The 14,279-nt window shown below is 39.7% G+C and overlaps 1 protein-coding gene across 2 annotated transcripts in view; it reads left to right on the forward strand.

Annotated features, from left to right (window-relative positions):
- Positions 1 to 6,209, forward strand: part of LOC6559721 (lysophospholipid acyltransferase 1) — a 14,335-nt gene extending 8,126 nt beyond the window's left edge. Inside the window, exons 2-8 of one of the 2 annotated variants that reach the window (XM_032735582.2) lie at positions 1,902 to 2,125; positions 2,195 to 2,363; positions 2,435 to 2,605; positions 2,898 to 3,245; positions 3,306 to 3,638; positions 3,717 to 3,984; positions 4,083 to 4,258. In XM_032735582.2, the coding sequence (XP_032591473.1) occupies positions 1,902 to 2,125; positions 2,195 to 2,363; positions 2,435 to 2,605; positions 2,898 to 3,245; positions 3,306 to 3,638; positions 3,717 to 3,984; positions 4,083 to 4,183 (1,614 nt within the window). In that variant the 3' untranslated portion in view covers positions 4,184 to 4,258. Of the gene's footprint in view, positions 1 to 1,901; positions 2,126 to 2,194; positions 2,364 to 2,434; positions 2,606 to 2,897; positions 3,246 to 3,305; positions 3,639 to 3,716 lie in introns of both variants that reach the window. The other variant, XM_001986270.3, reaches the window with a different exon arrangement.
- Positions 6,210 to 14,279: the final 8,070 nt, after the last annotated feature.

Consider the following 14,279-nt stretch of genomic DNA (forward strand, 5'->3'; position numbering starts at 1 on the left):
AATACGACGACGACGAGAAGTCATTCACTCACATCGATTGTTCGTTATCATTGCTCTTTATATATATTCATATATATTGTAATTGATAGTATTTAGCTTGTGGCATTGAACGGTGATTTCTTCTTTGTTGTGTCGCTATAATTAATGGTGCAGCTGATTAGCATATTTATTTATTTTGCGTTGCTCGTCGCTTGTCGGACACTGACAAATTGATAACATATAGCAACATCTTTGCTTTTGTTTGATGTTGGTCCAAGTCAACATTGTTAGCAAAAACATTGTTGATAACAAAATGCTCACAAAATGGCCTAATCAAAAACGGGCCTTGGCAATGACATATCGTATACTGATTATGTGGTTTGTGTGGTATTGCCCCTTATCAGCTTGGAGTGTTGTTGTTGTGTATAAAAAGTATTTTTTATTGTGTTTTAAATGCAGAAGAATCTCACTTTGTGCTTAAGCACATTTCTTTGAATTGAGAATTGAGAATAATGAATGGCTTTCAATTTTCAATTGAATTCGCCAATTTTTGTCTATAAATTGGCATCGCAGCAAAGTCGAGCACGTGATGCATTTGCAAAAAGTGTGCTCAAGTGTAATCTATAATATACGGAAGACGACAAAAGTCAAACGATTGCCAAGGCCAGTGCCAGTTGTACATATTGCTGTATAGCTATATAGTTATATATAGTTATATAGCTGTGTACATTGATCAGACCGCGTGATTGCGTTCTGTGATCTCTGATCACGATAACTGGCAATGTGCATCAACCGTAGCAAAATGTGTCTCAAATGCATTTATCATTTACATTTAATTAATTTCCTTTCACTCAAACAATTGCCATAAGCCATATGTGTACAATTATAATTATATTTATATAATTGGTAGCTACTTGAGTACAAGCAAATCAATTAATTATTATATGATAACTTTTTGAGATTGTGCCAAGGCCATTATGTATTTGTATTTTTGATCAGTATCGATCCGTCTGAACTCCTGCAGCTTAAGAGCAATAGTGATTAAACCTTTATATCTGTCCTTTTGCTTCGGTTACTTATGATTAAGTTTCTCACAAAATCATAGCTTTATGTTATTGGAACAATCGGTCTAAAGATCACAGTTCACCCATTCTGATATCCAACTTTGATATAGTCAGTTTACGGCCAGCTTACAGAAAACAGTTTCAAAGTCCATGGCTGGCTGTAAATCTCCCACTGATATATATATACATATATTGAAGTATAAAGAAAACTGGAGCTAGTAAAAAACACGTTTAAATTATAAAAAATATAATATTTAAATTTGTTTAAGGCTCAAGGCAAAAACCTTATTTATATTTTTAATTGCGTACTAAAATTTAATTGTCAACAGATTAACTTTGCCCTACTTGTTGAATATTATAAACATTGATTGCTGTAGATTTCCGAGGCATCCCCTTTTGATTTTTAGTTGAATATATATATTATTTACTAAACAATCTTACAATTCCGTAGTGAGGCTTTTTTAGATTTTGTTTGTAATCTTTGCTTTTGTTGGACTTAATTGGGACTGCTCCAACCAACTTTTACGCTCTGAAAACAGGTGTCTTCGTCTCTGTTAGTCGACCCTCTCTTAATAGCCTTGACATTATTCTCATTGTATTAATGGACCTGTATACTAATTACAAATATAATTACTGGTTTTTGTTTTCCGAAAAATAATTACTGATTAATTACTCAAGTTTTGTGTTGGTTTTGGTTTTTATCGGACCATAATTGGATGTGGGTTGGTGGAGCATAGCGAGTGGTGGCTAATGACTCAACTTTACATAAATGACAGCTGTTCCTTGTGTTGCTCTTTCGCTCTCTTTATTTGTATTTCATTAATTAATAAACGACACATTTGAATTGCACTTTTGCAGGTCAACTTTCTAATCTGCCAAATATTGGCGCTCTTCCTGGCCTCGCTCTTCCGGTCGTGGTTGCATCCATCGAGGGTCTCCTATGAGGTGCGCCACGTCTTCGCCTTATCGCTGGGCCTGGCCTTTGGCTACTTTTGCTTTGGCCAGCAGGCCATACACATTGCCGGACTGCCCGCAATATGTTTCATTGTAATACGCACACAGGATCCACGCATTGTGCAGAGGTAAGCCTAAATTGTGAATTGAATTGGCAATGAATTGAAGTGAAACTCAAACACGAATGACATTGGCAGGAGCGTCATGCTAGTGGCCATGGGCTATTTGTTGTGCGTGCATCTGATGCGTCAGATCTATGATTATGGCTCATATGCTCTGGACATTACTGGACCCTTAATGATCATAACACAAAAGGTGACCAGCCTGGCATTCAGTATACACGATGGTTTCGTGCGCAAGGATGAGGTGAGTGCGGCTGTGCAGGCTATTCAGAAAATCTATCAACAGTATTTAGTACAATCATTGCTCATTTACAGGACATGACAAAGGCGCAACAATATCATGCCATTAGGAAAATGCCATCGGCATTAGAGTTCTTCTCGTATGTGTGGCACTTTCAGGGTCTCATGGCCGGTCCATTGGTCTTTTACAAGGACTACATTGAATTTGTGGAGGGCTGCAATCTGTTGAAGCGGCCGGCGGGCAATGTAAGTGGACCACAGACAAGATGATTATGTGGTCACCTGCATAATAGAACTGCACTGATTTCATTATCTATTTGCCAAGTGTGCCCAGTGACAATGTGGAGCTGCCAGAGAGAGAGAGAGACACCCGGAGGTGGGTGACATTAGCCCAATGCTGACCTCACTTTGCACTGTCTCTCACTGCTCTGGTCTGCTCACATCACACATTGTCTGCCGTCTGTGTGTCGTCTGTGACTCATCAATTTCAATTTATGCAGCAGTAGTTTTTATATGTGAAAATGATTTTCGATTTCAGGGCAATCTGGACAATGGTAAATCGGAACTGGTGTTGGAGCCGTCGCCGACGAAAACCGTGATACGAAAAGTGCTTGGCAGCTTGGTGTGCGCATTCATTTTCATGAAGTTTGTGAAAATATATCCAGTGAAGAATATGAAGGAGGATGAGTTTGTCAATGGCACGGGCATAATGTATAAATTCTGGTATGCCATGATGGCAACCACCTGCATACGCTTTAAGTATTATCATGCATGGCTACTCGCCGATGCCATATGCAATAATTCAGGTTTAGGCTTCACCGGCTACGACAAGGATGGCAATGCCAAATGGGATCTAATATCCAATATTAATGTGCTCTCATTCGAGGTGAGTTATCAGATAGATATTTAGACGTACATATATTTAAAAACGTTTTCTCGATTGCAGTTTGCCTCCAATTTCCGGGATGCGATTAACAATTGGAATTGTGGCACCAATCGTTGGCTGCGCACGCTCGTCTATGAGCGCGTGCCCAAGAAGTACGGCACACTGTTGACGTTCGCTCTGAGCGCCGTGTGGCACGGTTTCTATCCGGGCTACTATTTGACATTTGCCACGGGCGCCTTGGTGGTGACAGCAGCGCGCACAGCTCGCCGCATGTTCCGCTATCGCTTCCAGAGTACGCAGTTCACGCGCGTCTTCTACGACATTCTCACCTGCCTCACCACACGCATGGTGATGGGCTATGCAACATTCCCATTTGTTCTGCTTGAATTTATGGTAAGAGAAGTGCCACATCTATTGGATCAACTCATCTTTAGCTGAATACTAATTCGATGTCACACTTACACTTTGCAGGGCAGCATTAAATTGTACCTGAAATTTGGTTTGTGCCTTCATCTTATTTCACTAGTGACCATATTTATTTTACCCCAATTCATTCGGGGCGAGCAGCGCGCAAAGCGCTCCAGCCGGAATAGCGCCGGCATCAATGTGGAGAGCGATAATAACGCAACTGAAGCAACAGTTGCTGTTGCCGCTGATCCGCTGACCGTGAACAATACGAATGATGATCTCAAGGACAATGAAGAGGATGGTGGCATGGTTAAGGAAACGTATGCAAAACGTAATGACACATTGCCACAGCAGCAGCAATTGCAGCAGCACAACCACAATTCAACGAGTCAGCCACAGAATAATAAAATACTCCAACCACGCCCACAGCAGCAACACCAGCAGAACCTGCAGCAGCAGCAGCCCTCAAGCCCAAAGCCGAACAATCAACATCATCATCAACAGCAGACGTGCGCTCGCGACGCGGTTAGCGTGCCGCACGATCAGTGCGAAATGGATCAGTTGTCTAGCAAGCTGAAGGAGAAGATTGAAGCGGAAACCAAAAATATTGAGGAATTTATTGATAAGACTGTTACCGAAACCGTCAGCGGCATCGTTGAGTTCAAAAACGATCTGATGCGCGACATTGAGTTTCCTAAACTGAAGCTAGCCGCCGGCACTGTCAGCAGCGGTGCCGCCAATCTGGTGGATGCCGCTGCTGCTGGCCTGCGCAAACGCAACATATCCTCTGCCCACACCGACAGCAACAGCAACACACACACCAATTCTGGTGGCAACGCCCTGCCAGAACATGGTCAGGAGGAGAACAGCGCCGCCTTTCTCAAAAAGGAGATCGATGTGATCAATGCGGTGGTGCAGCAGGCAAATGTTTTGCCAGCTGTCCTCAGCAACGGGCATGCCAAATAGTTTGATGATGCAGCAGCAGCAGGCAGCGGCGACGCCGAAGAATACAAAATGTCAGCTGTGCAACAAACAACAACAACAATTGAATAATTAACAATATAATAAAATTGGATGGATGGACTGATGGAGAATAGCAGGGGGGCAAGTGCTGGGTGCTGTAGCTTTATAGCTTGACAAACACGCACACAGACACGCACAACACACACACACACACGCACAACAGACACACACAACTGCGCACAGAACAAAGCAACAGCAACAACAATTACAACAACCACAAAACAACCAGGAAACAAATATTTGAAATTTGTTTTGGTTTCAAATTTGAATTAAGAAATTCCATTGCTAAAAAATTCAAGAGTTTATAAATTGTTTCTACAATGCAGAATTGATAAAAATAAAATTAGTATAGATATTTTAAATTAAATAGCCAAAATATTATTAGATAAGTACAAAATGGATAATACCGGATATCGATCGATTCATATTCCAAGTGTTTTTTGCTCAGCATCGTCTTTGTATAATAATAATAATTGTGAGCGACTGTAAGCGATTAATTTATGTGTATTTTGAAAGTCTAAATGTGCATGATATCAAGTTTGTTGTTAAATATGTATGTGTGTATGTATGTATGTAATTCGCTGTTGGTTCGTTTGTTAACAGCAGCGTGCAACGTCAATACACCTTATTTATCGTATGTATTCAAAAATTCTTCCAGTATGTACAATTTGTTTACATATTTACCATATAGTCTATGTATTGAATGTCCACAAACCGAATATTTTGTCTTGTTTTTAACATAACAAACCGCAAGAGACCTACAAGAATGGCACAAGCAACATCCTCAAAGCTATGCTGAAACAAAATAAAACAAAGAACAATTTATATGAAAAAAAATATCAACAAAACAACAACTTTAGACTGAAGAATGTTGGAAATTGAATACTGAAAATAGAAAACAAACCAAAACAAAAAGGAAGCAAACAGAACGAAACACGCGTGGTTCAACTTAGTTCATTAAGAATATGCCATTTTAATTGGCCTCGATATTATTGATTGATAGCAAACTATTTACGGTGTGTTAATTATGTATGTTTGTGTGCAAACCGTGTAAGAAACGTGGCTAACTAACTAATTGGCCAACTAGATAGCCTCAGTAATGATCTTTGTACTCCTTCTTCCTCGGCAATGTTTGCTGGAATTTTGTATGTGTATATAATTATTTGAAATGAACTCCAACTCCAAATCCCCTAGTAGTAGCTTAAGCACATTTTACTTCGACTATATACTCGTATTGTGTTTGAACAATTTATTTGTTATTTGAAGTAAATTTAACCATCACACGCGTCTATATATACATTGTATATGCATATTTTTTATATTTATAGAAATAAAAACCACAAAATAAACAAAAAGAACAGCAACAAATCAGCGCTTATTTGTTTGCATTGCTAACGTTCCTGGGACTGCTGGTTTTAGAGTCCACACGACAGTTGCATATTTGAGGAATCCACAACTAATGTATAACATTGTCCATTGAGAAACGTAGTAAGCTTGCAAGTGAAATAAATTGAATTGTGTATTTATATCATATAAGCACTTGGTTTTATTTCGATTCATCAATTCTAGTTTATAGGATAAAGCTTAAAAAACGCCTTCCACTCGCCAAATTGATGTTTGAATTTGAATTCAACCGTCGTATTTGGCGCTACATGGTAACAGCTGTTCAGCTGTCACATCGGAGACTGCTATCGATAGCGAAAAGAACTTTTGTAGAAAATATCGCTGTAAGCCACTCGCCAAATGTTAACAGCGAAACTTGTACAGAACTGAAATCCACAATGTTGACCGTGGATTGCTGTTAGTGAACAGAGCGTTAAAAACAATGAACATGCATTGTTTTTTGTCATATTGTGGATATTTTGTTAAGATTTCTGCGCACTTTTGTTTGTAGATTTCATAGTCGATATATATGGCATTTTTTTGATCGCCTGTCTTAGATTCATTCTAAATTTAAAGTTGGAAACGCCCTCAAAGCGCTTGTAGATTTGCGTCAAGACTTCGCAAAGGCAACATTTTCAAAATTGACTTGACTTAAAAAAAACAGGGCTTTCTGATCAAGGTTTCATCTCTAGATTAATACATTTAATGAAGAGTTTTTATATTAGACAAAGTGAATGTATTTTAGTGTATTTGATTTATGTATTTAAAATGTATATAAATTTAGGTGCCAAAATGTTGTAAGTGGCAAGTTGACATTTGCCCGTTGGAATTCTGCAATGGCTGCTGATTCTCCTTCGCCTGATTAGCTGATATTCGTACAAGAGGCGTCATCAGACTGCAATCGGCAACAAGAAAGCCTTTCATCTTTATAATGATGCCCAGGAATCCTAAAGGCGGCCTGGATCTGCAGCAAAGACGGCAGAAAATTACCTTGATATGAGAATATCCGTAAAAAGTTGCAGACGACCAGTGTGTATCTGAAACTAGGCCGTCTCAGCCAGCTCATTCAAATTCATCAGCAGCAAAGCCCGAAATGATGTCAACAATTTAAATCTTAAGTTCAGCTGAAGGCATTTTCATAATGAGCATCAAATGTTTGTTCCGTAGACGACTCAGCAGCAGTGTGGCAGCTGGAGTACATTAAAAAATGTAGTTTTTAAAAGAAAACTTAAAATATTATTTTCTTACACAAAACTTCTCAAATCATCAAATTCATCAAAACCGAATGACAAGCTCAATTTATACAAAATTTCAATTTTCTAGACTTTTACACAATTTTGAAGTTTTAGATGGGTTGCTAGTCTGTCCACGCCCAAATCTTGGATCAACTTACCACTGAGATTCTGTTTGTTTGAGCGATTTACTTAATATATCCGCTTAATTCTGCACAAGACAAGATTCATTTTCATTTGGCAACAGAAAAGGATTTGAGCCATGTTTATTGCCATGATTTCTGTATAATTTCACTGAGCATCTGCGAGCTGAGCTTGCCTGAAATATGCACAATAATTATCTATCACTTAAATGACACTGAGGATGACACATTGTATATTTTTGCCAATTGATTAACTCTTTTCAATTTGTTGCTGCTGTAAACATTTGCAGCATTTTTCTCTGGTTGATCTGTCTGATTATTGTAATCAATAAATGGAAATCCGCTTACGAAAAAAGCATCCTTATTATTTGGAACTTTATATCGATATTTGAAAAGAGCTTTCGGTATATATTGGCAGGCCTGCTAGTATTGGCAGATTTGGCGAAATTAGCCTCGTTGGCAGAATAAAGATTGCTTTGGCCCTTAGGTGCTTTATCAGTCTTTTCGGGATGCTCAATGTCGACAATCTGGCCAAGTAGTTGGATTATAGTGATTTGGGAACATATAAAAAAGAACTTATCAACATATATATTTGTATGTGTGTGCGTATATATGTTTCACTGTGGCTTATACAATTTAATCGAGGTTTCCACTTACCCATGAAATGGTTTGGCCACACGTCCGCAGCTGTCAATTGTGGCAATAAACAATTATTAACTTTGTTGCACATGGGCCAAGTGATTCGTACATTATTGCCACATGCGAAAGCCGTTCGTTCAATTTCCAGTCGAAGCGTAGACCTCAAGTTGCAAGCCAAGGGGCGAAATTCCCACACTCTCGTCTCTCGTCTCTCGTCTTCTGGAGCGGCATGTCGTCGTCTTAGTTACATTGTAAAACGTTTTATTGTCGCTGGCAGCTGGCGACGATTTGTTGCTGCCCCCAACTGCTGCTGCCACACGGTGGCTGCGACTGCCGAACCAGCCTCATCTCCAGCTGCTACCTTCAGCCGAAACTCCTTCATGAGGTGTGTGCCGGCGGCACGACCAGAGCTCACTTGACGACAACTGTTATGCTTATCGGATGCTTTGTGAATACGAATTTGGTCAATGATGGTGCGGTGCGCATGTTGACGGTGGAGGGTTGAGGCTGGCGGGTGGTTGTTGCTCTGTCTCAGAAAGTGGATGGGATGAGGACGGGGAATCTGGGGAATGGGAACCGTAGCAAATCGCTGTCGATTGTCGGGCCGAGGCTAACTGAGGGCGTAGGTGCCAACTGCCTTAAAGCCACTCACAAAGTTTGGCCATAAGATAGACTTAACTGCAGCAAGAATGTGACACAAGCAAATTGGTAGTAATCGACTTTTGGATACCTTGTCTCGAAACTGGAGCGAAATTCAATTGTAGAGCGAGAGAGAGAGAGAGAGAGAGAGAGTCAGAAAGAGAGAGGGCGAATGACATCGATTGGGTTTGTCAGAGAAATATCAAAAGCTTCTGAGAAAGTAAGAGCAGTGTGAGGAATGAGAATTAATTAAAATTAAAATTAAACTCATATTTTAGATTATATAAAATGAATACTGAATAATTCGTTTAAAATTTGAAATGAGAAAAGAAAGGGGCTCTTTAAATATATTAAGCGAAGCCTGCGTTGCCTAAAATGTGTATTTATTTTATTAATCATTTTACTTTTATTTTTTAATAAAAATTTTAAAAATAATAAAAATAAATTCAAAACTAAAATTTGTCTTCTTATTAAAATGCTCTCAAACTGTTTTTTGGTATCAGAGAAAGCTGTATTCATTTTTGACTTCTACCTTTCAGATTTGATTCTTTGCATATTGCATTTGTGAGGTGATCTGATTTATAATATTGGCAACTTATTGACTTGCAGATGCTTGCTTCATGTTGCAACAAACATATACAAAATACTCGTATACCCCTTTTTTTGAGCCAGCTTAAATGGGTACAAGAGATATAAAAAGTAAGGAATGAAATGGCCAGCGGCAAATGCGTAAACTTCACTGTGATTAAGTCGAGAGCGGGCTGGCGGGGAAAGGAAAGTGACGCTGCAAAAGGGAGAAGGAAGGGAAGAGGCGGGGGGGGGAGACGGTGGATAAATGCTGAGCTCGAAATCTTATCGTCGCACAAGGAACTCGTTTCATTTTAGTGGCGCAATCAGCGCTGCTCACTTGCAATGGCCGAGCAAATATTTTACTTTTACTCTTTCGCCTCAGTTTGGTTTGGACAGCAGTTAGGGGCGAGGGAAGAGGGAGGGGGGGGAGAGCTGGTTGGCTAATGCGATGCGAAAAGTGTGCCACAAGCATAAAGCGCCCAAAAGACGCTGACAACGGAATCAACAGACAAAAGGGTGCAAGGCAAAAAGACACAAGTTGAATATGTATATAGGAGCTGCCCAGACGCCAGCAAAGTTAAAATTAAATTAGCGCTTTTTTTGCATCTATATGTATACTTTTTATATTTTGTCCAGCAAAGGTATCCGTAACCGTATCCGTGTCCGCCTTGCCTTGCCTTGCCTTGCCTTGCCTTGCCTATTCTTCTACTCCTTCTCTCTCGCTCACTCTCTATGTCAGTGTCACTGGCGCTACTTAGCCAAATTAAAATGGCACCGAACTTTTTACTTTTTTCGTTTTTTATATTTCTTTTTAGCAGTTTGCATTTATGCTTGTTTAAGCAAATGCCGTGTTATCACTCGACTCCGGCTGCCGCGCTTCGTATCTCCTATCCTATCCTATCCTACCCTATCCCCAGCTACATGCAGACATGCCGTCTGCATCTTTGACTGGAGTCGAAAGGATAATGCGCGTAATTGTTGTCCGTGCCTGGCAATTGGCATAAAAAACTGCGGCCATAAAAATTTCGGGCGGAAAAAAAAACAACCTTTTGCCCGTAGCCAGCGAATCAAAGCGATTCTTATTTCGGTTTTTCTGTTTTTGGTTCTATTTTATTTTGCATACACTCGAAATTGTATAAATTGAGCTTCTTAACAACGATAATTGTATCGCTCGACTTACGTCGTATTTTCATCTCCATGTAACCAATTTCAGTGCATTGAATTTCCTTGTTTTTCTTCTCAATTATATTTTGTTTTATTTTTTAATTTTTTATGTATTTCTGTAACTCTTAGAAAGGGTTGAAAATAATTGTGGTATTTGCAAAAAGTTTGAAATATTAACCATTTTATACACAGTTGTCTGTGTTCTGTGAAATATTTTACAACGAATTTACATTTAAATAAAAAAATCAACTAAAGCAGATTTTGTAATAAAAATATAGGCATTAAAATGAATTTCAAAATTAGCTATTAAATTGTAGGAAAATTGTCAGTTTTATTGATTCCAATCCCATCCCATCCATCCAATCCCTAAAGCATTGTTTGATTACGATTTATTGCAGAAGCTTCGAACATTTAGCTTTAAGCCACTTTGCAATTTAATTTGTTGGTTATATTTTAACTCATGAAATTATTTTTTACCAACGCAGTGGTTTATATTATTAAAAAGTACAATACAACTTAATAATGAACTGTGCCTTAATTGTTTTCATTTTATCATGTGGCATTTTAATCAACTCCCAGCGGACAAATGCACATCCAGCTTGAGCTTGGAAGGGAGGGATGGGGCGGAGAGAGGAGCTGCAGGCAAATTGTTTGCACAAGTTCTACAACTTTCGCTCTCTTTTTCCGCCACTCGACACACATCTGTCAGTTACCCGAACCACTCAGTTTGCCACTCATTGGGGCCCACTTTGATGCTCTGATAAAGTCATCATCACCCAGAGCAAACATTGCAGAGTCGAGAGCGCATTCCATGAGCCCCCCACATGTGCCATATGGCCAAAGATTTTTATTTTCTGCTTTAAATATGCATATGCCATGCACCAAAGTCGAGGCACATTCTGCTTCTGTATTATAGAAAAAAAATTGACTGCATATTCGCCTCGTATTATATGTGAATCCCAGCGTTGATTACTTAAGTAGCTTTTGACTCTAAACGACTATGTTTTCCAAGTGGTCGTTAAGCAAAAACCAATTAAAATTTGATTTGTTTGCATTGCCTTGCAAAACTCACATCGAAGTAGGTAATTCATATATATATATATATATATATATATATATATATATACACACACTCAAGCACACATACCAGTTATGTCTAATATGTCATATCAAAAATATTGCCATCAAATATGCCAAGACAAGCTTCGAGTGTGTTGAGTGACACCGATTGACATGAGAGTGCCCAGAAACTAGAACATAAACAGGAGCAGGCACTGGCACAGGTGTATAGGTATAGGTAAACGTACAGACCAAGGAGCCAAGCAAGGAGCAGCATAATGAAAAATATTTCCATATTGCAAATAAAGTCATTTTGCCAGACCAGACAGAAGGGAAGGCTAGACAAGACAAGGCAGTCGTGGTCCTAACCCTTGTCAAAAATCATCATGAACGTTGCCAGCTTTTGCCTTTACTCCTTGGCTTGACGTTACCTGCTCGGTTGCCCAGCTGCTCGGCTGAGAGCCAGAGCATATTTCAATTTACTACAACGATCTAAACTGGGTTGGGAGGAGCTGAGACAGGCAGGCAGGCAGCAGGCAGCAGCCTTCTTGACAGTTGACAAAAAGTAGACTTCTATTCGCGAGGGTTCTACATTTAATAGAAAACTCTTTAGAAAATTGGTGTAATAACTAATCTTTTGTTTTGAATAATAGGAAAATGTGGAAAATAAATTAAACAAAATAACACCAAGCACATATTATTATTCTTTTATTCTTTTTATTATAGCTAATACAGCAGCGAAGTCATTAATTTGTTTACTCTTTAAACATATAATTTTAATGTTTCAAATATATTTTAAATTATTTTTTCTTTCTTTTAAAAGGCTATTTTAATTTTTAGTTAATATTTTTCAATGGTATATTTTTAAATTTGTCAACATTAATTCGAAAAACTCATAAATTCCTTTAACTATGACAAACCATTTTCTTCTAGCATTTTACAAAACTATTGCCAACTCTTTTAAACTAATATAAACAGAAATGTCTAACTTAATAATTGACCCTCGTCGACTAACTCAGTTTTGGTCTTGTGCTTGTTACTGCATTGTCCGTGCTAAAAGTTTATGCAAATTCATTTCAAGTTTGTGCCCGAGCAGCTGCATCATCGTTCGCATCGTCAACATCAACATCAACATCATCATCAACATCATCATCAACATTATCATCATTATTATAATCATTATTCGCATAGTCATTGCGAGAACATTATCTGATGCCTGATGTCTTGCTTTAGGTTGGGGTTGAGCGACCCTTAAACCCAAAGGGCCACAAGCCTTGTCCGTTGTTGTTCGTCTCGTTGTTTGTTGCTGTTCCTTGCCCCCGACAGTTGCATACATTTGGGCGCATCGAAATGCACTCGGGACTCGGGAACGTTGTTGCATGTTGGCCGCAAGTGTCGGCATTCGTATTATTACAATTATTACGTTGATGTGCACAGCTTCAGTTTGCGGCTGCCCGTGACGTGGCAACAACAACAGCAACAACAGCAGCAGCAGCAGCACACATTTGGGCACCAATTTTCCTATGCTGGCTGCTTGCATATTTGTGGTTGCCGGTGTTGCGGTTGTGGAGTCAGTTTGCTGTTTGTTGTGCAGCCCAGTTGCGATGTCCAGTTTGCAGAGTGCACTTTACAGTGCACACTGTGTGCACTTACTTTCTCTGCCTCTCCCTCTCTCTCTCTCACTCGTTCGCTCTCGTGTTCATTGTTGTGCAACGGGTTGTATACGCAATTTGCCATATTGGTCAAATATTATGGCAAGTTACGCGCAATTTCATGGCAGTTACTTTGATCCGTCTCTGTTGACACAACACCAGCTTGTTATCAACTCTTGGCCAAGTCGCCCATCTGCTGCCCAAAATGTCAGCCAATTTCAATGGTTTTCACACACACTCACACACACACACACACACACACACTCACACACTCACAATAACAATTGCCTCGCTAACTATTCGCATTGGTAAAAGTGCAAACATGAAAATGCCACTCATCAATGTTCGTGACTTTTTAATTATGATTGGGTGTGCCTTAAGCCTTGAGGTGGTCTCTGCGATGCCGGGCGGAGTGGTGTGGTGGACTAGCTGGCTGGTTGGCTGGCTGGCTGGCAAAGTTTTGACTGGTAACAACAATGGTCGAGCACTCGAGACTTGCTTTCTCCTACAGATTGCCAGCCCTTAAGTCTTATTGCTGCACGTGGAACCCTTTTGCTGCCAGGGACTGTAGTGGTAGGGGTGTTTGTTGCGTTGTGGGTGGGGTAGAAACTTGATTAAATTTTACTCCGTCTGTGTCTCACAATCAGTGGCACTTGAGAGGCTGCAAGCATAAACCACGCTCGTTTAATTTCAACTCAAAGTCTAAGCAGTAACAAGAGCCAATTCAATAAAAATTAAAAACGAAGAGAGAAAAGCAGCCGAGCAGATGAGGAGGGGAAGGAGCAGAAGGAGGCGGAGCAGCAGAAGAAGGAGAAATGAAGCCAAGGCTGCCAGGGGAGCCGCAAGGACGCAGCAATCACAGACGAGTGCGGGCAAATAAACTTAAAGAAAATTAAAAGTGGCAACCGAGCAGGCAGAGACCCAAACCAGATACACATCCACATCCAGATGCAGTGCCACAGCAAACTCAACTCAAGTTGGCAGTCAACTTTTTGGATTGAGGACGGGGGGGGCGCAAAACGTATCGACTTAATTGAACAAATCGCAGTAAACGAGCTGTAAATTTTTAATATGTTTCTGGTTTGCGTAAATAAAAGCTGACGCAAAGTTTTTGCGGACGTG

The sequence above is a fragment of the Drosophila grimshawi genome, unplaced genomic scaffold (assembly GCF_018153295.1).
Source record: "Drosophila grimshawi isolate 15287-2541.00 unplaced genomic scaffold, ASM1815329v1 contig_1367, whole genome shotgun sequence".
NCBI classification, from domain to species: Eukaryota; Metazoa; Arthropoda; class Insecta; order Diptera; family Drosophilidae; genus Drosophila; species Drosophila grimshawi.